The following is a 26,817-nucleotide window of genomic DNA, read 5'->3' on the forward strand; positions in this document are numbered from 1 at the left end:
CCTCCATTGGTGAGATCATGGAATATATTCCACTGGGAATACATGGCACCTAATGAAGACAAAATGAAGGGGGAAACAGAGAAGAAAACAGGAGTGGGACTCACGGTAAAGACAGCCTGAAGATTATTGAGCTTCTCGATCTCCTTCGGCATCCCGTTGCTGCCCCAGCGGATCAGGTAGTTCTCACTGGCAATATTAAAAAGAAAAATGCAAGACTTGTCATCGTGGAAATGTCTGGGAAGGGAGGCCTGGCATGGGATTCATTAACCTTAATTAGCAGGCAGGAAGAACAACGTCACCCTTCTTTGCTTGTATTTCAACTGCCTGCCTTCCTCCAGGAGATGGAGGATATAAGATGGATGCCGACGGCCTCCCTCCTCAAACTCCCTTCTACTCTTTGTTTTATCTACAATTAGATATGTACAGGTTGTTTCCTCATATAATAGAATAGCAGTTTCTTGAGGGCAGGGACTGTTTCACTCCTCTTTGTAACAAAGCACACGGTAGTGGATCAAGTGCTGGATTGTAAAAGTCATGGAAACCTGGGTTCAAATCTGGCCTCAGATATGTGTTACCTGTGCGACCTTGAGCACGTCACTTAACCTGTTTGCCTCAGTTTCCTCCTCTATAAAATGGGGCGAATAATAGGACCTAATAATGTATGTAAAGCATGTCATAAACCTTAAACTTTAAAACGTTAGCTATTATTATGGCTACTGCACGTTAGGAGTGGCAGGAATGGTCCCAGAGCTTAGTACAACACCTGACACATAGTAGGACTTTAACAGAAGCTTTCCCCTCCTGGCCCCGTTCCGGATTTTCTGGATGTCAAAGTCATGCCCCTGCTGATGTCTAATCCTGAAACATCAACCATCCTGGTGGAGTAAGACCTATTCACTTTCTCTGTTTGTGAGTTCCTTTTAGGGTCTCCATTTTGTGAAGTGGGCCAGGCCAGCCAGGCCTCATCCCCCTCCCAGGACTTTTCCTCACTTTTTGGGCCTCAAAACCATCCACCCCTCCTTTTGTGTGTGGTCTTCCTTCATTAGAATGTAAGAACCTGGATGGTGTTCCTTTCATGCCTCCCTCCCTCCCTTCCTTCCTTCTATTGTAATTGAGTAATAATCAGAGTGTGGGGCCTGGCCAACTGTTGTCTAACACAACCCTCCCCTTATCTATAATTGCGTCTCCCTTCGGGATGAAGTAGGATTACGGCCATTGGATTTGGGGGGAGGGGGCAGTGAGTGGGAGGCATTAGAGGGGGCTTCAGATGCTCGCCTTACCTGATAAATCTGGACTGATCGGGGTCATAGAGGGCCATAAGCAGCTCAGCGTCCTCCCCAATATTGCAGACAAAGTTCTTGAAGTTGACATAGAGACAGTAGGTGTGCATCGTGTTGAAGATTGACTGGCCCCGCAAGTCCAGATTCTGTAAGATGGACTGAGGGCAGGAGAAAAGAGAGAAGATGAGTCTAGCTTAGGAAGGAAGACCTGGGTATCAGTCCTTCCCCGGGCACTTCCCCTCTGGGTGACTGGGAGGAGGTCACTGAACTCATCTAGCAAATACTGGACAGACCTCTGTCAGCTTGTTTTTCCGTCTGTAAAATGGGGACCATCATAGCATTTACTCCATATGATTGTTATGACAATCAAATGAGATAATATATATGAAGGCTTTTCTGAAAGAGCTGTTTAAATGTGCCTGTTATAATTACCATCCTCTCCCCCACTTTAATTTACTGATCTAAAACGAGGACCTATGATTTTATTATTTGTAGTGACATGGTGCTGAGCCACTCAAAATGCAGATGTTGTGAATGGTCTTTTCTTGGCCATCTTTAGAATCAACAGTTAACATGGAGAGGAGGACACGAAGGAGGGTAAGGCCCCCTCGCCATCTCAGGGTGTGTACCTTTTCTTCTTGGATCCTTTCTTCAATCCGCTGGGAGGCCACTTCGTGGGCCCTGAACAGGGCAATCGTGCTGGTGTCATCGGGATCCAAAATGTTTCCGTTGTCATCGCGTACCACAAGGTCCAGTCCAAGCATCCTGGAAAGAGAGACAGGGAGAGTTGGTGCAGTCATATACTCCCATGTGAGAAAGACCCTCCAAGAAGAGGACAGCTGCTCAGAAGTGTCCATCATAGCCAGTATTGCCGCAGTCACTCAACCAGAAGGGGAAGGCCAAAGGCCAGAGCCCTGACTCAGGAAGGACACCTCGAAATCGACCCCTGGTCCTTCCACTCGCTGCCTGACTGGGCAAAAGGCTTTGCTTTTCCCTGCTTCAGTTTGTGCTTTGAAAAACACTGCCCTACATGCCTTACATAAAAACTACAAATTAAAAAAAGATGAGAGAGATAAAATAATATTTAATCCTCAAGATAATAGGGAACCATTGGAATTTAGTCAGTTGGGGAGTGGCAGGATCAGATTTGCCCTCCTGGATGATCACTTTGACCACTTAGTGATCGACAGAATGGAGTAGAGACAGGCTTGAGGCCAGGAACATAGTGGCTGTTGTTCAATTGTTCACTTGTTTCCTACTCTTCATGATCTCATTGACTTGTCCATGAGCTTTTCTGGCAAAGATACTGGAGTGGTTTGCCACTACCTTCTTCAGTGTTTTACACTGAATTTTACACCATTTTACAGATGAGGAACTGAGGCAAATTGGGATGAAGTGATCTGAGGCTGGATTTTGAACTTAGATTTTCCTGACTCCAGGTCCAGTGCTCTATCTATGGCACCATCTAGCTGCCCTGGCCCATTGTAAGAACTTAATAAATGTCTGTTGACTGACTGACAAAATGTCCATTGGTGGCCCTTGTCCTGCAGCTATGAGGTTATCTGGAGGGCTGGGTGGGGGGTATGTGGAATTGAAGGAGGGTAGAGTTTTCTATGCATCTGAAGGTGTGGGTCCCTAGGTTACAGTTATGTTATAACTACAATGAGGCCAATATCTGAGGAGAGGGAGGCTTCCATGACAATGAGTTATGGGGATGGTTTGGTTGTGTCACAGAAAGACTCCATGCCTGCTTATTGGGGAGGGTGGCTGGATGGGATACAAATTGTATTCTAATCACACTAATTACCCCCATACACAATGGCCCCTTGGGACCAGCGTGCCCTCACAGAGACCTTGTGCTCAGTGAAGGGCGTACCCATCATTGGAAGCAATGTTATTTCCAAGACCACTGAAAAGCAGTGTGGCGTATTGCTTAGGGTCACATGGGGGACAGTTAGGGGGCACCGTGGCTAGAGCACTGGACTTGGAATCAAGAAGACTCATCTTCGTGAGTTCAAATCTGGTCTCAGACATCTACTGTGACCCTGGGTAAGTCATTTAACCCTCTTTGCCTCAGTTTCTTCATCTACCCAATGAGCTGGAGAAGAAAATGGCAAACTACTCCAATATCTACCAAGAGAAACCCAAATGGCCTCATGAAGAGCTGGACACAACTGAAACAACTCAACAAAGCAACAACAGAGTATTAGAGTACTGGAACCTGAGCTGGAACCTGTCTTCAAATTCTTCTTCAAGTATGGAGATAATACCGGCTTTACCCAAGGGAGCAGTGGACAGAGACCACGCGGGCCCAATGCCTAGCTTGGTCATTTACTAGGCAGGTCATGTGAGCCTCTGTTTCCTCACCCATAAAATAAGGGTCTCAGAGGCTGTAGCCTCCCCCAGCTATATCTTATAATCTTTCCTTACTGGGTTATTTTGAGGCTCAAAGCCCTTAACATATGTCAAGGGCTTTCCAGATATTAACACGCGATAGAAAGACCAGTGAGTAGTATCCTTACTGAGATGACATTTAAAAAAATAGTAATTGCTTTGCTAAGAGATGACTTACTAGGGCTTGGGGACGTGGCTATCTATGTTGGTGGAGAACCTGCACCAATTACCGATCTTTCTAATGATTAAAATGTAATTGCTGCTATAATCCTTAATAACTACCTTACAAAACATGATTCCTTTCTTAGGACAATTCCAAAGATCAGCAAATGAGCAGGCCTGATTATTTTTTAGGTTTGGCCTACACAGAGCATCTTGGCTTCACAAACCAAGCAACCACGGGCCATTGCTTGTGGGCCCAGCTTGTAACCCTATAGAGCCATATATGTTCCTTTCCAAAAATTAGGGACATAGGGATGCACAATCATTTTGTTCCACTTCATGCAGCAGCTTGGGGAAAACAGAGAAGTCCAGAATGCAGCTGGTCCCCAGCTATTGGAAATCATGGCTGACAAACAGAAGAAAAGGAAAAGGGGCCTAGAAAAAAGAACCTCTTCTCATTTGCCTCCTCCTGAGCCCAAGCATCTTCACTGACTTATTTGATGCTAGAGGAAGTTTGGCAGGTTTTGCTCTGAGTCATCTGGGCCCACAGGCCACCTGATTTCTGCTCAAACCCATGAAAGTGGGGCTTGGCTGCAGAGAAGGCCTAATCCCTGGCACGGTGATGGGGTAGCTTCATTTCTTGACTGGCGTCCAAGGGCTGGCCAGGGCAGGCAGGCACAAGCTGCCCTGGAGGGGAGTGGGGGAGATGGATGCCAAGGTTCTCGGGCCCTCTGTGGCCCAAAGCCCAAGGAGACAAGGCAGGCTCGTGGGCAAGGCCAGAATGGCCTCAGAAATCTCCTGGAATTATACTGCAGGCATCTTGAAAGTCCTTGACAAGGGGTGAAAAAATATCCTTCCAGGGTCTCAGGGAGCCTTTTTTTGTTTGTAAAATCCTCCTCATAAGTGAATTCCTTTAGGTCTCACAGTAACCCATTGAGGATGGATCACAGCACTGCAGATTTAGAGATGGAAGGAGCATTAGAGGCCACTGAATCAAAAAGATCCATTTTATAGGTGAGGAAACGAAGGCCCTGAGTTTAAGTGGAACAGAGAGCAAATATCTGAGGTGGGATTGAAACCCAAAAAACTCTTCAGTCTCCTTCAAGAGGCTGATGAAGGTGGCTACAGTTAATATTCTTCTTCATTTTTCAAATAGGGAAACTGAGGCTCAGAGAGGTAAAGAAATTCACCCCTGGTCACACAGCTAGCAAAATGAGAATGCTCTGGTCTTGTGACTCCAAACCCAGGGTTTTTATCACAATGCCGTGGAATAATGCTGCTATTATGTCTACTTTCCAGATGAGGAAACTGAGTCTTAGAGAAGTAAAGCGACTTGCCTAAGGGGACCCAGCTGATAATGACTGGAATCAAGATTTGAACTCAGGTCGCTCCTGTGTCCACGTTCAGTGCCCTTTTCATGCCACCATGACAGGGGTAAAGCTGGCTTACTGAAGAAAGAAAAATCACCTGAGAGAACCCAGGTGACGGCTTTTAAAACAAGTGGATGTCCATTTACTTAACTGGTCGGTCAAAAAGCAGTTATTGTGCATTTTCTATTTGCTGGGCACCATGTTGTAGAGATACAAAGACAAAAATGAAATGGTCCATGCCCTCAAGAAGCTTACATTCTATGGGGATATAGCCTGTAGGTAAAGATATGTAAAAGAAAGACAAGAGCATTGAGGAAGAGAGTTTGTCAGGAGCTCCTAGGGGAGGGAGCACTACAGGGGAAGTTCTAAGGCAAGTGCGGATTCTAAGAGAAAGAGGTGAGGAGGGAGGGCACTCCAGGCACACTGGCTGGCCAAACCTAAGGCTTGGAGATGAGAGATGGAGATGCGTGTGCAAGGAGGCCACTGTGGAGGAATCAGAGTCTGTGGAGGGGAGGAAATTATAAAGGTTAGATTGGGAAGAGGGCTCAGGGCTCAAGCAATTTATATTTTATCCCAGAAATAATAGGGAAGTAATGCACTTTGTTGATGGTGCCAGAGTGGCATAGTAAGACCTACACTTAAGGAAAATCACCTTGGCAGTGTATTGCCGGGCTGACTAGAGAATTAGAAACAGAGGGGTAGGTAATATCCATCAACCAACGAACAACCACTTATTAAATAGCCATTCTGTACTGGGTACTAGAGACACAGAAACAAAGAATGAAACAATCCTTACTCTCCAATTTATAGGATTATAATCTATCTGGAAAGCAACATGCGTGTTTGTATATATTGTATGTATATGCACATATTGCACACAGACATAAACACATGCATATTTATATGCAGGATAAATACAAGGAAGTTGGGGGAGAGGGGGTCAGGATTTGTCTTGAAAGGAGATTTTATGAGGCTGAGGTGAGCAGGGAGGGCATTCAAGGCATGGGTGACAACCAGAGCAAAATCACAGAGATGGAAGATGATTGCCACCAGGGCTAGACTAGAGAGAAAAGACATTTGACTGGATGGTTGAGTGTGGGAAATGGAATATTGGCTAATGAGGCCAGAAAGGTTGTTGTGAAGGGCTTTAGAAGTCAAATAAAGAGTGGAATAGGTTTAGGCACACGAGACACAGTAGTCAAAGACAGTACTGATAAACCCAAGGACTCTAGCTGCTGGGATATGAACTCACTATCTCACAAAAACTGCTGGGTGAACTGGAAAATAGTATGGCAGAAACTGGGCATAGACCAATATCTTACACGATATACCAAAATGAAGACAAAAGGGGTACACAATTTAGATATAAAGGCAGATGCCATAAGCAAACTGGGAGAGCAAGGAATAGTTTACCTATCAGATTTATGGAGAAAGGATGAATTTATGACCAAACAAGAGATAGGGGACATTATGAAATACAAAATAGATAATTTTTATTTCATTAAATTAAAAAGTTTTTGCACGAACAAAGTCAATGCAACCAAATTTAGGAAGGAAGTAGAAAACTGGGAAAGAATTTTTACAACCAGTGTCTCTGATAAAGGCCTCATTTCTAAAATATATAAAACTGAGCCAAATTTTTAAGAATACAAGACATTCCCCAATTGATAAATGGTCAAAGGATATGAACAGGCTGTTTTCAGATGAAGAAATTAAAGCTATCTACAGTTATATGAAAAAATGCTCTAAATCACTATTGATCAGAGAAATGAAAATCAAAACAACTTTTAAGTACCATATCACACCTATCAGATTGGCTAACATGACAAAACAGGAAAATTATAAATGCTGGAGAAGATGTGGGAAAATTGGAACACTGATTCATTGTTGGTGGAGTTGTGAACTGATCCAACCATTTGGAGAGAATTTGGAACTATACCCAAAGGGCTATAAAAATGTGCATACCCTTTGACCCAGCAATACCACTGCTAGGGCTGTATCCCAAAGAGATCATAAAAATGGGAAAAGGATTCACATGTACAAAAACAGGTATAGCAGCTCTTTTTGTGGTGACAAAGCATTTGAAATTGAGGAGGCGCCCATCAATTGGGGAATGGCTGAACAAGTCGTGGTATATGAATATAATGGAATACCATTGTGCCATAAGAAATGATGAGCAGGCAGACTTCAGAAAAACCTGGAAAAATGTATACAAACTGATGCTGAGTGAGGTGAACAGAACAAGGAGAACATTGTACGTAGTCACAGCCACACTGTGTGATGACTAACTTTGATAGACTTAGCTCTTCTCAGCAAAGCAAGGTTCTAAGACAACTCCAAAAAGCTCATGATGGAAAATTCTATCCATATCCTGAGAAAGAACTATGGAATCTGATTGCAGATCGAAGCATACTATTTGCTCTCTCTCTCTTCTGTTTTGTTTTGTTTCTTCTTTTTCGTGGTTCATCCCATTGGTGCTAATCTTTCTTTATAACATGACTAATGTTAAAATATGCTTCATATGAATGTATGTATAGAGCCTATATCAGATTGCATGCTGTCTTGGGGAGGAGGAAGGGGAAGGAGGTGGAGAAAATTTAAAGCTCAAAAGCTTGTGGAACTGAATGTTGAAAACTAAAAATAATTTTTTTCCCCTAAAATAAAAGAAGTCAAATAAAGGAGTTTCATCTTATCCTAGAGGCAAAACAGTAGCCATTGGGATTTATGGAGAAGGGGGGTGACATAGGCTTACACTAGAAAAAAATCAATTTGGTAGCTGTGGAGAATGGATTATAATGGTGAGTAATACATGAAAGACCAATTAGGAGGCCAGTGCACCAGTCCAGGAAGAGCCATGAGGATGTCAACTAACATGGTGGCTCAGCCAGCACAGGGAGATGTTTTGGAGGTATAAACAAGATTTGGCAGCTGATTGGATCTGCAAGGGGAAGGACAGTAGAAAGTTGAGGCTAGATTTGAGGTCCAAAGCCTTGGTATTTGGAAGGGTGACAGTGCCCTTGGATAGAGGGATATCTTTGGGGGAATGAGGATAAGTTCTCTTTTGGATATCAAATGGGGAGCCAATGAGGTTTTCTGAGTAAGGGAGTGATATGGTCAGATTTCTGTTTTAGGAAGATCCTTTTGGCAGTTGTATGGAGGATGTATTGGAGAGGGAGAGAAACCATGTAGGAAGCTTTCTGTGGAACAACATTCCTATGGATTGTGTCATGACTGAAAAATCATGATAAAGGAACATTGTAGAATACTACTAACTATAAGAGATGCTGAATATGAGGAATTCAGAGAATCACGAGAAGACTTTTAAGAAGAATACAGCACAATGCAATTAGAACCAATATAAAGAAATGATTGCAATAAAGTAAATGAAAAGAAACCTAAAATGGAGGCAAGCACTCATTAACTGTAATGGCCAACCTTAGCCCCCGGAGAAGAGATCACAAAAAAGTACCTCCCTCCTTTTGGCAAGAGAGATGTGGAATGTTGTATACACTGTCAAAAATGGTCACTGTGTGGGGTGGATTTATTTGTTTGTCTTTCTTTCCTTCTAGGAAATGTTCACTGGGTAGATGTGTGTATATGTGTATGCTTTGTGTGTGTCTGTGGGAGAAGATCCTAAAATAAATACAATACAAAAGCAAAAGGCATCTATATAATTAATATTTTTAGAAGATTTCAGATTGCTAGATAGGATCCTTGAGCTTAAGCATAAATATTTCTACGGAATAACAGAAACACTTGGTAAAGTTCAATCCTGCCTAGTAGAAAGTATACTGAAATAGGATTCAGTTATATAGTCTCCAGTTAATTTTTAATCCTTTCATTAACAGCCCTTTGTTGAATATAATTTTATTGCACTATAGCCATTTTAATATTTCTGCTTCTCAACATTTGCTTATGACATTTTTATAACCTAATATATGATCAATTTTTTGCAAAGGTACCATGCACAGTTGAACAATATGTACACTCATTTTTATTACCATCTGATAATCACCAGAGACCTATCCTTTCTAGTTATTCTAAAATTTTATTCAGGTAGATTCTTCCCTGGTCCTAAACCAACAGCTAGGGATCTCCCAGAAGGATCCAGCACCTGCACTCACTGTCCAGAGATCAGAGATAGGCCTATAACACAGTGATGCCCAGAACTGAACTGAGACTAAGTCTCAGCTGAGGCCAGCAGCCCAGGGCCTGGATTACTGACCCAACTGGGCCTAAGAGCTCAGAGCCTTTAGTTTCAAGTTGCTCAAAGCATAATGTGCACAACAGTAGAGCAGGGTTTCCTAGTGGTGCAGGGACCTTAGAAAGCACAGTACTCTGTGGACAACAGTAGAGCAGGGTCTCCTAGTGGGGCAGGGATCTTAGAGCCAGCCTCTATAGCTCATTTTAGGCCAGCAATCCTGGGTTGCCCAGAGCACATCACTGGAAAAAATAATATAAAAAACAAATAAAAGAAAAAGAGTTATTATGAGGCCAGAGCAGCCCAAGATACTAACTACAAACAGTGGATCATAAAATTGATGAGAATTTGAAAATGAAATTATTCAAGAGGTAAAAATGAATTAAAGTGGTAAAATAAATGAAATGAGTGTGATACAGACAAGAAGTAGGTAAGAAATGAAAGTTTTGGAGAAGAAATCTGAAAAGAGATTTAATAATTGGACACAAACTGTACAAAACCTTACCCAAGTAACAGACTTGCTGAAATTCAGAAAGGAACAAAATCCTTGACTCCATGAGACAATTAAAAAAAATTACAACAAAAAAAACAAAATTAAAAATAGAAGAAATTATAACAGCTGAGCAGTCAAACAGATCAAAGAGAGATCATTTAAGAATCACCGAACAACCCGAAAGCCAGGACTGAAAAAATAAGAGCCTAGATAGCAATTTCACAAAATAATGAAAAATGCTCAGATTCCTAGGACCAGGGAGCAAAGTGGAAACAGCTTAATCAACCATTTTGTAGCCAAAATACAGAGCTTCCAGGTTAAAAAAATAAGTGCTTGGAGTAGCCAAAAAGAAAGAATTCAAATACCAAAGAGCCACAGGCCAGCTCACACAAGATTGAATGGCTTCTACTCTAAAGGAACAAAAAGCAAAAATGAAATATTCTGAAAAGCCAAAGATGTGCCTTCACAACCAAGAATAACCTGCAGGGATTTCCTTCGTCTTTTTCCTGGTATGGGAATGGAGGGAGGAGGGTCCATGGCAGAGAGGACAGATGCTAGTTAATTGAAAAAAAAATTAATAAAAAATTTAAATCAGGAAACATTTTTATTCAGGACCTTAACTTCTTTCTTGTTATTTTCAGTAGCTTTTATAGCTTTGAAAGGGAATACTGGGGTCATCCAGTATTAAAGTTTTGCTGTCTGTAATTCATTAGCTTTTTTTCCTTTATGTGTTTAGGTACTATGCCATTTAGTGCATATGTGTGAAGTCCTGAATTTAAGAGAAGTCAGCAGATCTGGGGTCTACTAGCTTGGCAGTAACTAGCAGTTACTTTCTTGTGCCATACCTCAGTTTCCTCACCTGTAAGAGGTGGATAATAATCCCTGTTGTACCCACATCCAGCCAATGTGTCAAATGTTTTGCAAAAAAACAACCAAGTGCTTCTTAAGCTTTAAAGTTTTCCTATCCACTCATTTGTTATTTATCAAGCACCTACTATGTGCTTGACATTGTGTGCTCTTAGTAAGCTCTCAGAAAGGTCAGTAATCCTATCACTGAGTGTTCCCCATGATGCAGACCGCATGGCCCAATGGAAAGACCCACGGATGCAGAGTTAGAGGAGCAAGGTTCAGACCCTGCCTTCCACATTATCTGTGAGGTCCCTTAGGCTTCCAAGATCTCAGGTTCTCATCCATAAAACAAAGGGGAGTTTGGCCAAGCTGGCCTCTACTGTCCATCCCATCAGGCACTATCTGTGCTCTTCCTCACAGCCCCAGAGCTTAGGACAGGACCAAAGGGTCTGATGATGCCTGAACCAAGACTGTCTTTGGGGCCTCAAACAGTCTGAAGCTTCACCAAAGGCTTTCCTCACAACCATTCCAAGGAGAAGAAAGTACATGCAATATTGCTTCCATTTTACTGAGCCGGAAACTGTGGTTGAGAGTTAAGTACTCTCTAAGGCTTACAGAGGGGGAGGGGGAGGGGGAGGAGGGTTTCTGTTATTTTCTAAGGAAGTGGGGCTGTCAGCATTATTCAACCACTATTAATAAGGTCAAGTACCTTTCAGGAAGAGTCCCAGGCAGAAACGTGACTGCCTGCTAAGGTCCCCTGACCCGGCTTACCTGTTGCCGTGATCAATCTTGGCTGTGACCTTCTTCTTAAGCTCAGCCAGCTCATCCTTGGGGAGGGTCCCTGACAGGATCTGAGACCTCCACTCAATCAGGCTGTAGGTCATTTGCTGCAGCTGGCGGAAGAGGGTGACCTTGTTGTTCTGCAGGGAGGAGAGGAAAAAGGCTCGCTAAGGAACCCAGGCTGGAGTAAGTCTGGGCAAGGAGGCAGAGATGGCACTTATGGCCATCCCCTCCTTCAGGGAACAGGGCAGGAATTCTGATCCCCCTCCCCTCCTCTGATGATAGGGATGGGTTTGTGCTGATATATCCACATTCTGACCTGCTCCTCCTTGGGACCAATGACATGTATGCATTTGGGAGTATGCAAGTCAAAGTTAGCAGTGGATCACTGGATTAGAGATTCAGTGTTAGAAGTCATTGAGTTCACCTCCCATATTCTGCAGATTAATCAGAGGATTCTGGGAAGACGGCAGAGTAGGTCGGAAAATGCCAAGCTCTCCAGATTTCCCCCATTAATGCAGTGAGCTTAAATGATTTGCATAGGATCACATGGTTACTAAGTATATGGAGTGAGATTTGAATCCAGGTCTTCCTCACCCAGTGTGTGCCTTCCCTGGACTATTGTCCCTTTCACCCCAGTGACCTCGTAACTCGACCCGTGTGACCTCTTCCTGTAATTGTTGAGTTCATTTGGGGAACCTCTACTTGAAGAAAGACCTATGTCAGCCCAGCACAGCTGAAGCTCCAGCCAGCCCTTGACTCCCCAGACTTTCTGGACCCCTTTCCCACCTGGATCCCACCCCACTGTCCTCTCACACCCTCCCTGGCTTTTCAACTGCCTTTTATGTATGGTCTTCCTCCACTAGAAGGGAAGGGCAGGAACTATTTTTATTTTTGCTTTTATTTGTATCCTCAGCACTTAGCACAGAGCTTGGTACACATAAGTGTTTAATAAGTGTTCTATCTATTTCTCAATTCACCGATGTATCTATCTACCTACCATCTTTATGGATCTACGTAGCTATCTATACATAGCAATAGATCAATCTATCACCTCTAATATCTGTCTATCCACATCTATCAATCAATCGATTATTTCTGACATGTCTATCTAATCTATCATCTATCTATTATCTATCTATCCATCTTACTTATCTATTATCTATCCATCTATCTATATTTATCTATCTAGCTATCTACCTGTCTTATCTATCTATCTACCTTCTTATCTATCTACCTGTCCTATCTATCATCTATCTACCAGTCTAGCCATCCACTATTCACATTCTACCTCTTTTTTTCAGTGGAATTGAGGCCCAGTTATTGAATATGAACTTCACAGCCTTAACTTTTTTTTTTGGTCCAGGCCAGTGATTTTTTCCGTGGGGGATTCGTGAATATGGAAAATCTGTTACCAGATGAGCAAGTGTGAATCAAATCTTGCCTCTGAGGTCCATCACCCATGTGACTTTGGGTATAAAGGCAGGTGACCTTTAAGGGTCACCCTGGGCCTCAGTTTCCTTGTCTGTAAAACAAGGGCGTTGGAGCAGATGGCCTCTTCTGCTCCAAATCTAAATCTTGTAGTGGCATTGTTTCTCGTTTGTCTTTGTGTTCTCAGAGCCTCAAACATCGGTAAAGAGCAAATGCTCCCTGGACAATGCGTAGTCCCAGGTATTGAGAGGAGTGTGACTTGTTCACGGTCACAAAGCCGATCAGCTCCAGAGGCAGGTTTTGGAGCCAGATTTTCCTGAGTCCATGGTCAGGCCTGTAGCCATCACTCTTCCCGACTCTGCCATATTGTCTCTCTTATCTTAAGTCAAGCTTTGCCAATGACATGTATGCAGGGACGTGTGGGGCGCAGGGCGAGTTTAAAGCCCCTGCAAGTAAATGCCTCAATTTTCATGGATAAGAGGCAGAGCCTTATGGGAAGCCCATGGTTCTTTCTATCACTCTGCCTCTTCTAAGGAGGAGTTTTGAAAGTTTCTCTGTTAACAAACTACCCTCACAAGGAAGTCAATATCTCAGTCATTACATCAATAACATTTGTAAAGTAACAAAACAAAACAAAAACTCTTCACAAGTAAAGACGAGGAAGGTAGAATTAGTAGCTTCTCAGGAAAAAAAAAAAGATCTGGAGGTTTCAGTGGCCTACAAGCTCAAAACTAGTAAGCTGTGTGATATGGGAGATCAAAAAAAAGGGTCTAATACTAATGCTAATACTAATAATAGCTGACATTTGTGTAGCACTTACTACACGCCAGGCACTGTGCTAAACTCTTAAGAGAGTCGCATCATCCTTTTCTTCTCGGGCTGGGGTCTCTTGAGTATCTGGCATGCATAACACGTAAGGACCACTTGAGCCTCTGCTTGTAAAAAGTTTTATTATTCATTCATTATTTATTTATCAAGCGCCTACTATGTGCTTGACATCCTGTGAGGTAAATGACACAATCTCTGCCCTTAAGGAGCCTTCATTCTGTTGAAAGTGATGGAGTGACCAGAGCCTTAGACTTGGGGTCAGCGGGAGCAGCAACGGGGGGAGGCAGACTGCAGCCCAACCTAAGGAAAAAGAGCCCACTGGAGAGTAGACCTTCTTGGGAGGTGTGAAACCCCCCCCCCAATGCATGCGCATGTGAACACACACACACACACACACACGCACACATACACGCACGCACATACATGCACGCATGCACGCACCCCCGAGGGCTTTGAACAAAGAGAGAACAACCACTGGCCAGGCTTGTTGTCCGGATGATTCCCATTTGGGTAAGAATCAGACTCAATGTCCTCCAAAGTTCCATTCTTTAATTCCATATCATTTCCCTTTCCTATCTTGTCAACCAACCAGGTTCCAGAAAAGTATAAAAGAGGGCGTTGGTTTTTGTTGTTGTTGTTAAAACTTGCTTCTGATAAGCAGAGGCCCACCCAGACCTCAATTCCACTAAAGATAGGGTAATACCAGGGTTGAGCTGAAGCTGACCTGGGAAGCCTCAGAAGGGGGTGAGAAATCCGGCCTGCCTCTATTTTGTGGCATTGGAGATTCCCAGCTGATAAGAAAAAGTGATCTTTTTATTCAGAATCCCAGACTCTTGGAGGTAAAAAGTACCTCATCCATACTGTGCTGGAACATAAATTCCCCCTGTTCCATTTCTTCTGAGGCATTTAGATAAGAAGCTAGCTGAATGATCTCTTCATTACACATGACATGGGTTCAAGAGGCCCCAGGAATATGTAGCGGTCTCTGCTTTATTCTTGCCCCATGTTTCTCCCTCTCTAATTTCAATTAAATTAGAGCCTGTCAAAAACACTTTAATGAAGACCTCTGTATGCCAGCCCTGTATGCCAAGTCCTCACCAAAAGGAGGGTGAGGGCAGCCACTCTGTTTAATTTCCCCCTGTCATCAGAAATCCCAACAAATGAGCTGAAGGCCTCAATTGTCCCCTTTACTTTAAAGAAATTAATTTAGAGAGTTCATTCCAGGGAGGTCCCAAGGAGAGGGGGCCACTGGAAGAGGATGCCTGTGAAAACAGAGATGTGGAAAAGGTTGTAGGGCAGTACTTCTGAGAAAGTCCAGCCAGTCTCTGGAATGGATCGGAGATCTAGCTAGAGAAGGAACCTTAGCGGTCAGCTGGTCTGACCTCCTCATCTTGCAAATGAGGAAACTGAGGCGCAGACTTGTCCAAGGTCAAGACGATCAGTTCATAGATCTGGAGCAAAAATGGGCCACAGAAGCCTTCTCTTTTAGTCCCTGCATTTTACAGATGAATATTCTGAGGCCCAGAGAGGTGACAGGCATCTGGATGACAGATCTGAGCCCAAAGGGTGGTGTAAGCCTTGCAGTCTACCCTCCCTCATTTACAAACAAGGAAACTAATATGTGGGGAAGTTACAAAATGCATCTCAAGTCACACAGAAGGTAGGATTTGAACCCAGGGCTTCTGCCTCCTGAGTCAGGGCTCTTTCTATTACCACATGAAAAAGTCCTTCAAAGTCAGAATAGAAGGAGAGGGATTGAGAATCCAACCATCACTTTTCTCTTTGCATAGTAATTACTATGTCACATCTCCCCTCTCATTAACTTCAGAATTGGAAGGGAGAATGAGAGGGAGGGGGTCCTCCCAGGCCTGCAGATCACAAATAGAATATCTGAAAAACTGGGCAAAGGTTTCCATAGGAATGTTCTTTTTCTAGTAATGAACCAGAGAGACCTAATTTGGAGCTCTTTCACTGTTGAAATTACTCCTGGGAGCACAGACTTAGAGATCCAGTGACCACCATCAGTACAAAAAAGTCAAGTTTGAGGGTGATGAATCCTGCTGGAAATATGACCGTCAAAGAAAGAGCAAATCATTATGGTCTTCAAGTTCATAGGGCCATAGACTTAGAGCAGAAAGGGTCTTTAGAGGCAATCTTGTTCAAAGCAATCACTTTGATGGACCCAGTAGGGGTAAGTGAGGTCACAGAGATAGCTGGGAGTCCAAGCCCTTGGATTCCCAACCCAGTGCCCTTCCCCTGGGACACACTGTTCTTGCCCTGCTGTCTTCTCTTTTGTGCATGAATGAATGAAAAAGCATTTACTAAGTGCTCCCTAGGGGCAAACCCAACAGCCAATGGTTCCCCACTAGATCTCTGTGGATCTTCAATCCATTTGCTTGACAAAATTTCAGAAAGAAAGGCCTAAAACCCCAGCTGTTATCTGCTGGTTCTCTGGCCCTCATCTATCTACTGAAATCTCTCTAAGGAGGGTCCTCCCTCTTTTAAAATGGAAACAGACTTGAGAAGTTGCAAGGTGACAACCACCCACAGTGAGACTTCCTTTGAAGTTCCATGTTCAGTTATGAGTGACTCATTCTAGGAGGGAGATTTGCAAACAGGTGCTTGTCCAGGACAGGGCTAAGAAGATGAAAGGCCTTCAGGAGATCAGGCCAAAAAAGGAATGAATGGCGGAAGGACATTGAAGCCTGAAGAAGAGATTAAGACTTCAAGTAGGCACAGCAGCCATCTTTAAGTATCATAAGCAGCAGAAGGATTTCCATGCCTGATTGTTGTTTGTCCTGCATTCTTGAAGAGGACTGTGACATCAGAGAGATGATGCCATGACTTGCACTTGACTTTGATTTGAGTGAGGGAAGGCTGTGCAAGGTCACCAGTCTCACTTTCTCCTCCAGAGTCATCTGGGTCCAGGGACCAGATATTCACCAGGATGACTGGAGATGGCTCAGGATGCAATGGGAGACCCTGGCCCTTTCAGGTTAAGGTCTTTTCAGGTTCTCAGTTTGAGTGAGGTAACGCCCACTCAGTGAATAGACCTCTTTAAGAATTTAATCAAAACTCAAAAAAAAAAAAATCAAACTGGGAGGGGAAGACCCTCAGAGTTGTTGGCCAAAAGAGAAACAGTTACTATTGACATTCACTCTGAGCCGGGAGGGACCAAAAAATTGGGACCTATTGTTGTCTGGTTGATGAGCTCCAGAGTAAATTGAGTTTAAAGCTTGGTCTTTGAGAAAGAAAGGAAGGAAAGGAAGGAAGGAAGGAAGGAAGGAAGGAAGGAAGGAAGGAAGGAAGGAAGGAAGGAAGGAAGGAGGGAAGGAAGGAGGAAGGAAGGAAGGAAGAGGAAGGAAGGAAGGAAGGAAGAAGGAAGGAAGGAAAGAAGGAAGGAAAGAAGGAAGGAAGGAAGGGAAGGAAGGAAGGAAGGAGGGAAGGAAGGAAGGAATCTAACCAGTAAACCCTAAGTTAACTAGGCAGCTTTTGTAAATCAAAATTTACCTTCCTTCGGACAGACAGAGGCAGAGTACTTTCTTACAGAGGAAAGAAATGGGTGGGAAGAGCATGGAGGCAGATTTCAGGTTAAATTCAGATTTCAGAATAAAACCTCCTAACATGTTGAACTGCCTCAGTCTTGTTGAGACTCAGCTTGGAATGGGTACAGGGAAAGGTGACCAGGATGGGAAGGGGAATTTAAAATCATGCCAAAGGAGAATTTCTTTGAGGGTACTGGGGATCTTTAGCCTGGAGGAAAGGGAGATTTCAGGAGAGAAAAGAAGATATAAAATTACCAGGAATTATTGAAAAGGTGGTTAAAGAGCAAGAACATATCTAGGAAGAAGGTAAGCCATGGAGTGAGGGAACTCATGTGACATGGATGTGATGAGTGATCAGAGGGACTGGGAATGATTAGTATGAAGGTGAGAAGGCACAGGGCACCCCGGATCACTGACACATAGCTAGAAGGAGCTTCCAGGTCAACTTGTCCAATCTCCTAATTTTCCAGAGGAGAGAGGAGGTGCTAAATGACAGTCCTCCTGAAACCACAGCAGAGACCCATCAGAAGTGCAGGTCTGGGAATTCCTTTTTAAAAGCTCTTTATAACGACTTCTATCGCACCAATGGTATGGCTCCCCCTACCTGTGCCTCCAGATCAAGCTGGCTCTTAGTGTCTTCCCAAATTTCTCTCCCCATTTCAAATATAACAATTATATTAGGGTCCTGATAGATAACTCTGAGTCCAATCCTTTATGAATTCCCTGGTTCCCTCACTCTGTAGGGATCTGTAACCTTTTTTGTGTCATGGAGCCTTTGGGCAGGCTGGTGAAGCCCACGGAATGCTTGTGGCCTTCTCAGCAGAATGCTTGTGGCCTATAGTCAGAGCTAAAGGAAATGTTACATTTCAGTTACAAGTCAGTGAAAATAAAGATGGAATGTGTTTCTCATCCAAGATACATTTATCTTATATGTTCTGGTGTGTGTGTGTGTATGTGTGTGTATATGTGTATATGTGTGTGTATGTATGTTGTGTGTATGTGTGCATGTATGTATGTATATGTGTATATGTGTGTATATCTATGTGTGTGTATGTGTGCATATATCTGTGTATGTGTGTGTATGTGTATATGTATATGTGTGTGTGTGTGTGTGTGTGGATTCTCTCAATAGAATTTCAGCGCCTTGAGGGCAATGAGATCTCTTGCTTTTTCTGGGGCTCTCTAGTACTTAGCACAGTGTTGGCACACAGTACATGTGTAATAAATGCTTGTTGATCGATTGGCTGATTGATAGCCCAAGGGCTCACGGACAGGAAGTGAACATCGGGATTTACATTCAGGTCCCCTAACTCCTGCTTCAATATTCTAGTTTAAAGCTCTTTCCACTGCACCAGAAATATTCCAGGGGCTGAAACATAAAAAAGGATTTCATTTAACTACTGGATTCCAGAATCAGAATTAGGATCCGTAGGAAAAGTTACAGGGAAGTAGGTTTTGGCTCAGTAAAAGGAGAAATTTCCAAATAATGAGATATAACAGAAAATGGAATTGTCTGCCTTGGAAGGTAATGAGCTCCATGTCATTGCACTTGGATGCTACGTGGCCACAGGTGGGGGACATGGCCAGAGGAGGAACGCTAGCAGGCCTGCCTGAGTCTACCATTCTTTCATGATTCTTCTACACCTCAGATAACAACTCTCCCGCTCTGCAATATGACAGAGATAAACACAGGCCTCCAGCTGAGATACCACCGCAACATTATCTGAACCAGTGCCAACTACCAGTGGGTGGGTTGGTGTCAGCCTTGGGGCACAGTCTATTTGCCCATGAAGGCTGGCTGAGTCTTTATTGGAAGGAGCAATGTTAATCTGCCCTGAGTATGACATTGTTTTTGTTCAATAGCTTTTCAGTTGTGACTGACTCCTCATGACTACAGTGGTTTGCTCCTTCTTTCTCTAGCTCATTTTACAGCTGAGGAAACTGAGGCAAACAGGGTTAAGTGACTTGCCCAGAGTCACTCAGGTAGTAAATGTCTGAGGCCGGATTTGAACTCAAAAAGATGAGTCTTCCTGACTCCAGGCTCAGTGCTCTATCCACTGCGCCACCTAGCTACCCTATGAGATTAATGTTCGAATATGACATTAATTCAATCTAAACCTGGATGCCAATAAAACAGAGGCCAAAGATTGACTTACTAGATCTCCACGATGGAAGGGATTGTCAGCTAGTGTGCTGAAATGGTAAGAGCACCCGAATGAGCGGCTGGGACACCTGGGTTCTGGGTCACTAACTTCCCCTTTCCTGGAGTTGGACAATCTGGGTTGGAATCCAGACTCTGCTATTTATTATCAGTGTGACAGTGGGTGGAGTCACTTCCTCTCTCTGATCCTTGGCTTCCTCATCCATAAAACTCTGTGATCTGGGGAGCTCTAAATTTCCTCTTCTTCAATTGAAGTCTTCTTAGTTCCTTTGATCAGTCATCAGAACCATATTCTATGTGTTCCTTCACTATCCCAGTCACCCTCCTGCTGAAGCTGACCATACCTCAATTTGTCAATAACCTTCTTGAAATTTAGTGAAAAGAACACTGGATTGGGAGTCTGGGGACATTTCTAGAAGATTCCCTCCGCAATCACCTCTCCCCCCCACACCCCAATTCTTCAGTCTCTTCCTATCTTCTGGTTTCTTTTGTTATCTCCAAACACAAATACCTCCAAACCTCTGTGGCCTATCCTTTAAAAAAAGGTCACCAAAGGCAACCTTCCCCCCTGGTTCCTCTCCTCTTCTCCCAGAACTTCTTCAGAAAGCCATCTACTCTCAGTGCACCCCACTTCCTCTCTCCTCACTCTCTTCAGAACCTTTTGCAAGCTGGCTCCATAGTCATCACTCAACTTGAAGACACTCTCTCCAAAGTTCCTGATGCCTCATCTCTTCTCTGTGGTCATCCTTCTCGACCTCCCTTTAGCATCTGACACTGTCAATCCATTTCCCTGGACACTCTTTTCTGGAATATCATGCCAGTTTTCTCCCTTGGTTCTCCTTCTCACCTCTACGACAACTTCTCAGCCTCCTTGACTAGGTTATTATCTGTATCATATCTCCTAAGTGTGGCTGAACCTCAAGGCTTTGTCTTGGGCCCCCTCCTTTCTCTATACTCCCATTACTTAGTGACATCATCATCTTAAATTTATTTAATTTATATCTCTATGTAGCTATAGATATAGCCCAGGGATTTCTCTGGGGCCACAGTCCTATTTTAACCAACAGTTCCACAGATAATGGAAATTTGGTGATATCAGCACTTGGATCTCCTGTAGGAAACTTATTTTTCACCAGGTTGCAGAGGGGGTTTAGGCTCTTGTTCAGACTCAGATTGGGCTACATACATATGGTCCCTTCCAGCTCTGAGACTTTCTGGCTCTGTGTTGCCAAGCAGATCTGAGGCTAACCTACCACAAGCAGAGGTAAGGAAGGGTGGAACTTACTCTCAAACATCTCTAGGGCAATAAAAAAAAATTCCCAACCTATCCTCCGGGGACATTACCTAACCACCCTTCCTATCACCAGCTCCTCCTCCAAAGCAAACACGTAAGGCGGGAGTTGGGGATAGACAGTGGAGGACACACCCAGAGTTCTGAAGTCATACTTTGCTCCAAAGGGCTCTCTAAGTTTTCCTTTAACAAACATTTCTTAAGCTCAAGGCTTCCCATCAAAAGAAGGGAGGCATACATCAGACTTATCTCAAAACATTTCCAGTTCCTTCCCCAGCAGCTGAAAATTTCCCCAAGCAAAGGCGAGGCAGCCACCCAAGGAGGGCAGCTGGGACAGTCACCCACGACACCCTCCAGTTCTGAAGACACCCTTTGCTCTGGAATTTGATCTCCTTCCTCTCCTGCAGAGAACCCGACCAGTGTCTCCTGGACCGGGGCCCAGCCTAAAGAGGCTATCTCTGCAGACAAACTTTGGCCTTGCCACCAGCAGTCCAAAGCCACAGAGAATCTCACGCTTACTAAAGACATAGGCCATAGCCTTGAATAAAATGACTTAGGAGAGATGTTGGGGACCCTCTTGAGAGTGACTGAAACAAAGACACACCGATTGGGTGGCATTTTGGCTAATATTGCTGGCTTGGCAGTATGGTACTGTGGAGAGGGATCAGCATGGAGAGTCAGAGGATCAGGGTTTAAATACTGCTTCTGACACTGACCACCTCTGTGACCTTCGCTAAATCACTGGGCCCCAGAAACCGGGGTCCAAAGAACTGAAGGTCAGTCAGTCAGCCAGTGAACATTTATTAAGTGCCCAGTATGTCCCAGGCACTGGTGCTAAGTGATGGGGATACAAAAGGAGGCAAAAGACCATCCCTGCCCTTAAGGAGTTCAGACTGAGAGGAGAGAGACAACAAGCGAACAAACATGGAAAAACAAGCTACGCACAGCCCAAATAGGAAATAATTAACGGAGGGAGAGCGCTAGAAATTAAGAGGAATTGGAAAGGACTTCCTGTGGAAGAAGGCATTTTAGGTGAGACAAGGAAGGCAGAGGTGAGGAGAGAGATCATCCCAGACATGGGGAACAGTCAGAGAAAATGCCCGGAGCTGAGGGATGGAGGCAGAATTTGAACCCATAACTCCATGGCCAAGGCTCTTAACACTGTGGTGCTGCCCCTTTGACTCCCTCATTTGTCAGATGAGGAAACATAGGCTCAGGGGGGTCAAGAGACCTGCCTAGGGTCACACTCATGGGCAGCTGCAAAGTGGGAATCCAGGGATGTGACTGAGATGAAGTCGAGAACATAAGATGTACAAATTGGGTGCAGCGTCTCTGAGAAGAGCATGGGAAAGTGTTCCTATTGGAACCAAGAGACTCCCTCCAGAACGGAGGCTAATGCCGCATTAAGGGCAAGGAATCCTACCATCAAGCAACAGAGGCAGCCCAGGGTCATATGAACCTCTGAGGTCTGGTCAGGTCTCTTTCTAATTGGTTCTTGGTCACCTGTCCAATGAGGGCTTTGGTCTAGCCACTTACCAAAAATCTTCTAGCCCTAAGATTCTGTAATTCCATGAGATAATGGTTGAAGCTTTGAAAAAGCAAATGGCAGGCTCCCATTGAGCATCAAGGAAGTTGGAGGATGGCATTTTTGGTGGGCTCCTGCTTAATTTATCAGCCCGTATTAATAGCAGAAGCAGGCTGCAGGTCCATCAGAATGGTTTAAAAGAGTTTTCCTGGCATATCACAATGGAGTCAATCGATAGCAGCCAAGACACTCTTTGCAGTATTGACAGGTAATAAAGCACCTTGTTAGCTTTCAGGAAAAAAGAGAAGAGGCCCCATGGAGAGCCAGGGTTCTCTGAGGATTTCATTTCCTTCCAAATGCAACGCTACTCACGGAAATGTCCACCAGGGACATTTTTAGTCTAGAATGTTAATATCTACCCTTAACTCAGTAGGTAGAGAGGCTGTGTGCTGGAGAGGAAAGAATATGAGTTTGGGAGGCAAAGAACTTAGGATCTTATGATTCTATGACCTGGGTTCAAACCCCACTTATTGCCTATAACTTTAGGCTTTGGTTACCCCATCTGTAAAATGAGGGAGTTGGGCTAGATGGGAAGGGACATCTGGTCCTACAATTCTATGCCTTTCTGCCATCTTGCTGTCACCTGAGGTGGGCTCTGGACTCACAATTCAAGAGCAGACAGATGCTGGGAAGAGGGAGGACTTGGATTCAAATCCCATCACAGACCCTTACTAGCTGGCTGTGTTACCAAAGGTAAATCACAATCTCTCTCTGGCTTTGTACAAGGTGATCCATAAAGCAGTGCCTTTCAGCTCTAAGTCCTGATTCTCTATCTTGACCTTGTGTTGTTGACCATTCTAACTAGTAGGCCTGGCACAATAATCTAGTAGACACAGGGAAACTTTAATTTATTTATCATTCACATATTCAAAGGAAAGACTTTTGAGAGTCCCTTGGACAACAAGGAGGTCAAATCAGTTAATACTTAAAGAAATTAACTCAGACTATTTGTTGGAAGGGCAAATACTGAAGCTGAAGCTTAAATACTTTGGTCATATATGATAAAATGAGACTTATTGGAAAAGACCCTAAAGTTGGAAAAGATCAAAGACAAAAGGCAAAGGGGAGGGCAGAGTCTGAGATGGAGAGATGGTGTCATAGAAGCAACAAACACGAGCTTGGACAGATTTGGGGAGACAGTGAAGGATAGGAGGGCCTGGCAAGCTATGGTCTATGGGGTCACGAAGAGTTGGACATAACTGAGTAACAACAACAGACAATAATTACTTAGCACCTTATGCAGAACACAGCTACATTCTGCATCAAATACGTGGTTTGTATAAGACACGATCCCAGACCTCTCAGAACTTATGGTCTAGTTAAGGCAAAGTAAGATGGGTAGAGACAAAAAGGTAACCAGTGCTTTAAGGCATTATATGCTTGTGAAGCTCTAATGAGTAGCATGTTGGTTAAGCCCAAATCAGACCATCTGGAACATGAAGGCATTCCTCCCACTTGCTCTGGGGTTCTAGTCCCATTTCTGGTATGCACCAGATGGGGGATCCCAGGCAATTTTCTAAGTTGAAAAAACAATTGAAACTGAACTTAGTGAAATTATAATGACTAAGTACAGGATCAGAAAGAAGAGATTTGGCGATGGCATCTCCCCAAACTTCTTTGTAGAGGTGGGGGGCTATCAACACATACAATGTCAGTGTTGCTCTGGGCCTTGGAGGTGACTTACCACATAGAGCTTGTGCCAGATGACTGCCCATTCTCGAAGGGTAGACGTGAGCTCCTGCACCAATGGCACCTCACTGGGAATCACGGTCTCATGTTGCCTGGAGAGAGAAACAGATCCCTTCATGAGCCATGGGGTTTCTCGAAGGTGGCCTAGCCACTCGAAGTTGGTAAGGGCCTTGTTTGCAGTGTGGGATGAAGCAAAGTAACAGTGCCACTTCCTGTTCTATAAGCTCCTTAGGTACAAGAAGAGGCAAAAGACAGTCCCTGCCCTCAAGGGAATAGACAGGCTTCCAATCATAAGGACCTCAAATGTCCATGCACAAGGCTCCAACTCAACCCATTAAGATATCATGACTCTCTGGGCCATGAACAAAAAAGTCTGAGAACCACTGGCCTAGGTGACCTACCAGGCTCCTTGGAGCTCTGAATATTATGAACATTGATCTCTTTTTGCCTGTACCATGTCTTCTTACTCATTCTTTCTCCCCACCCAATGTTTCCAGAGCCCAAAGAAGACATCTTCAGATCCTGAAGAGAGAAGGCAGGGGGAAGTAGTCTGGCTACCCACTGACAGTCCCAGATGCCTCTGACAGGAGCATCCTGAGACCCGTGAGAACCCACAATCCTCCTGACCCCCAATACTGCCTGCTATAAAGGCCTAGGACCCCCTGGATCTCCCAGCTCTCAATCTCTGTAGGAGTCCTGGGCCAACATCTCTTTCCCCATCTCCTTCACCTCCCTCACTCCTCATTGCTAGGGCATTCCCTCTGAGACTACTTCCCATTTGCAAGGCATAACCTTGTGCGTATTTAACTGTCTGCATGTTGTCTGCCCCATTACACAAGTTTCTTGAGAGCAGTGTCTGCTTTCACCTTCTTTTGCACCCCTATCGCTTAGCATGGTGCCTGGCACATAGTAGGCAATTATTAAATGCTTGTTGATTAACTGACCATTGGGAAGAGGTATTTAAAAAAGGAGAAAAGAATGACATGGGAGAGCATGCTTTACATAATGTTGTTCTTGAGTCATTTTCAGTCATGTCCAACTCTCGGTGACCCCTTTTGGGGGTTTTCTTGGCAAAGATACTGGAGTGGTTGGCCATGTCCTTCCCCAGCCCATTTTTCAGATGAGGAAACTGGGGCAAACAAGGTGAAGTGACTTGCCCAGGGTCACACATCTAGGAAGTGTCTGAGGTGGGATTTGAACTCATGAAGATGAGTCTTCCTGATTCCAAGGCCAGTGCTCTATCCACTGTGCCACCCACCTGCCCACGTTATATATTGCTCCTCCTCAAATAGGAAAATGGGGATGGGGAGAGGAATGGAAAGGGTGAGAAATTCATAATAATATTTGGCATTTATGTAGTGCTTAAAATTTTACAAAGCTCTTTACATATATTATCTCATTTCACAAATGACAGCCTTAAAACTGAAAGGATCCTTGAAGGTCACCTAGTCATGTCTACATTTTACAGTTGCCCGGGAAGGTAACTGAAGGTCACCCAGGCCATAGCACAAGCAAGAGGTCAAGATTGAACCCTGCTCCTTAGACTTTTCATTCAAGACTTCTTGCATCGCACTCACAATCAGCCCGGGAAGAAGGCGCCTTCATTCCCATCTAACTGAGGAGGAAGATGAGGCTCACAGATTTACAAAGGTCACCCAGTTGTCCCATCTTTATAGCCATGGCCGCCACCTCCCAAGCACTCACCCTCGATCCTCCACGGTCGCCTCCTTCAAATGGATGTACGTTTCAGGGAAAATCCCCTACAAAGAGAAGAAATCAGGTTATATGGTAGCAAAGCCCCAGCCTCAAAACACACAACCACCATCAACAAGCAATTCTTAAACATCTACCATATGCCAGATATTGTGTTAAACCCCAGGGATACAACGATAAAAAAAAATAAAAATAAAAACAGTTCTTGCAATTAAGATGCTTACATTCTATCAAGTAAGGCAACATGTAAATACATAAACGTAACAAAATATCCAGACGGCAGTTATGGTTCAATGAAAACAGAGCCCATTTTGAAAGCAGAAAGCTCTAGGTTCAAGTTCTGACACCTAATTGCTCTCTGGTCCTGGAAAAGTCACTTAACCTTCCAGGACTCTGGGCATTTCTCTAAGACTCTAAAGTTACAGAGAAGGTTCTGGCTTTTGGACTAAATTGTTAGGGAAGCTCCCCATAACAATGAAATCGAAGGACCAGCCCCTATTCCTACCCAAAATAGGTACATGTGAGATATCTGGGCGTAGGGGAGAGGGGAAGGGCACCAGCAGCTAGCTCTGGCTGCTAGTCAATGGTTGGGGATCAGAGACAGTCTGGTGCAGAAGGTGGTGTTTTGGCTAAGCCTTTCAGGAAGCTGGTGATGCCAAGAGGCAAGAGGGGAGGAGGGAGTGGGTTCCAAGCATGGTGGCAACCTGTGTGAAGGTGCAGAGAGAAGGAGAATATGAAGGATATGAGAATTCCTATAGCAGAGAGAATAGGAGAAAATAAGGTAAATGTGGCAATCTGCCAGTACCCTGAATTGGTTCGATTTGGTAAGAAAACACATCAGTGGGCCTCACACAGATATCCTGTGACCTATAGAAATCTTCCTCCCTTCACTCCCCCACCCCAAACTCCCCTCTGTAGAATTTCAGCATCAAGCAATGGAGACCTAGGTTTTCCCTCTTTTCTGCCTATCTGAGGGAAGAGGCCTTTCTACCCTGGCTTGGCCAAAGCTAGAGGCTATGAATGGGTCCTTTCCAGGCCCCCCCCC

At 44.1% G+C, this 26,817-nt stretch overlaps 1 protein-coding gene across 1 annotated transcript in view; it reads right to left on the minus strand.

Annotated features, from left to right (window-relative positions):
- DOCK5 (dedicator of cytokinesis 5) overlaps positions 1 to 26,817 on the minus strand; it is a 189,667-nt gene that overhangs the window by 133,492 nt on the left and 29,358 nt on the right. The window contains exons 4-9 of the mRNA XM_036750130.1: positions 25,764 to 25,819; positions 24,055 to 24,151; positions 11,521 to 11,669; positions 1,910 to 2,045; positions 1,281 to 1,438; positions 105 to 186 (exon numbers count right to left, since the gene is read on the minus strand). Coding sequence (XP_036606025.1) covers positions 105 to 186; positions 1,281 to 1,438; positions 1,910 to 2,045; positions 11,521 to 11,669; positions 24,055 to 24,151; positions 25,764 to 25,819 — 678 coding nt within the window. The remainder of the gene's footprint in view (positions 1 to 104; positions 187 to 1,280; positions 1,439 to 1,909; positions 2,046 to 11,520; positions 11,670 to 24,054; positions 24,152 to 25,763; positions 25,820 to 26,817) is intronic.

The sequence above is a fragment of the Trichosurus vulpecula genome, chromosome 3 (genome assembly GCF_011100635.1).
Source record: "Trichosurus vulpecula isolate mTriVul1 chromosome 3, mTriVul1.pri, whole genome shotgun sequence".
Classification (NCBI taxonomy): Eukaryota; Metazoa; Chordata; class Mammalia; order Diprotodontia; family Phalangeridae; genus Trichosurus; species Trichosurus vulpecula.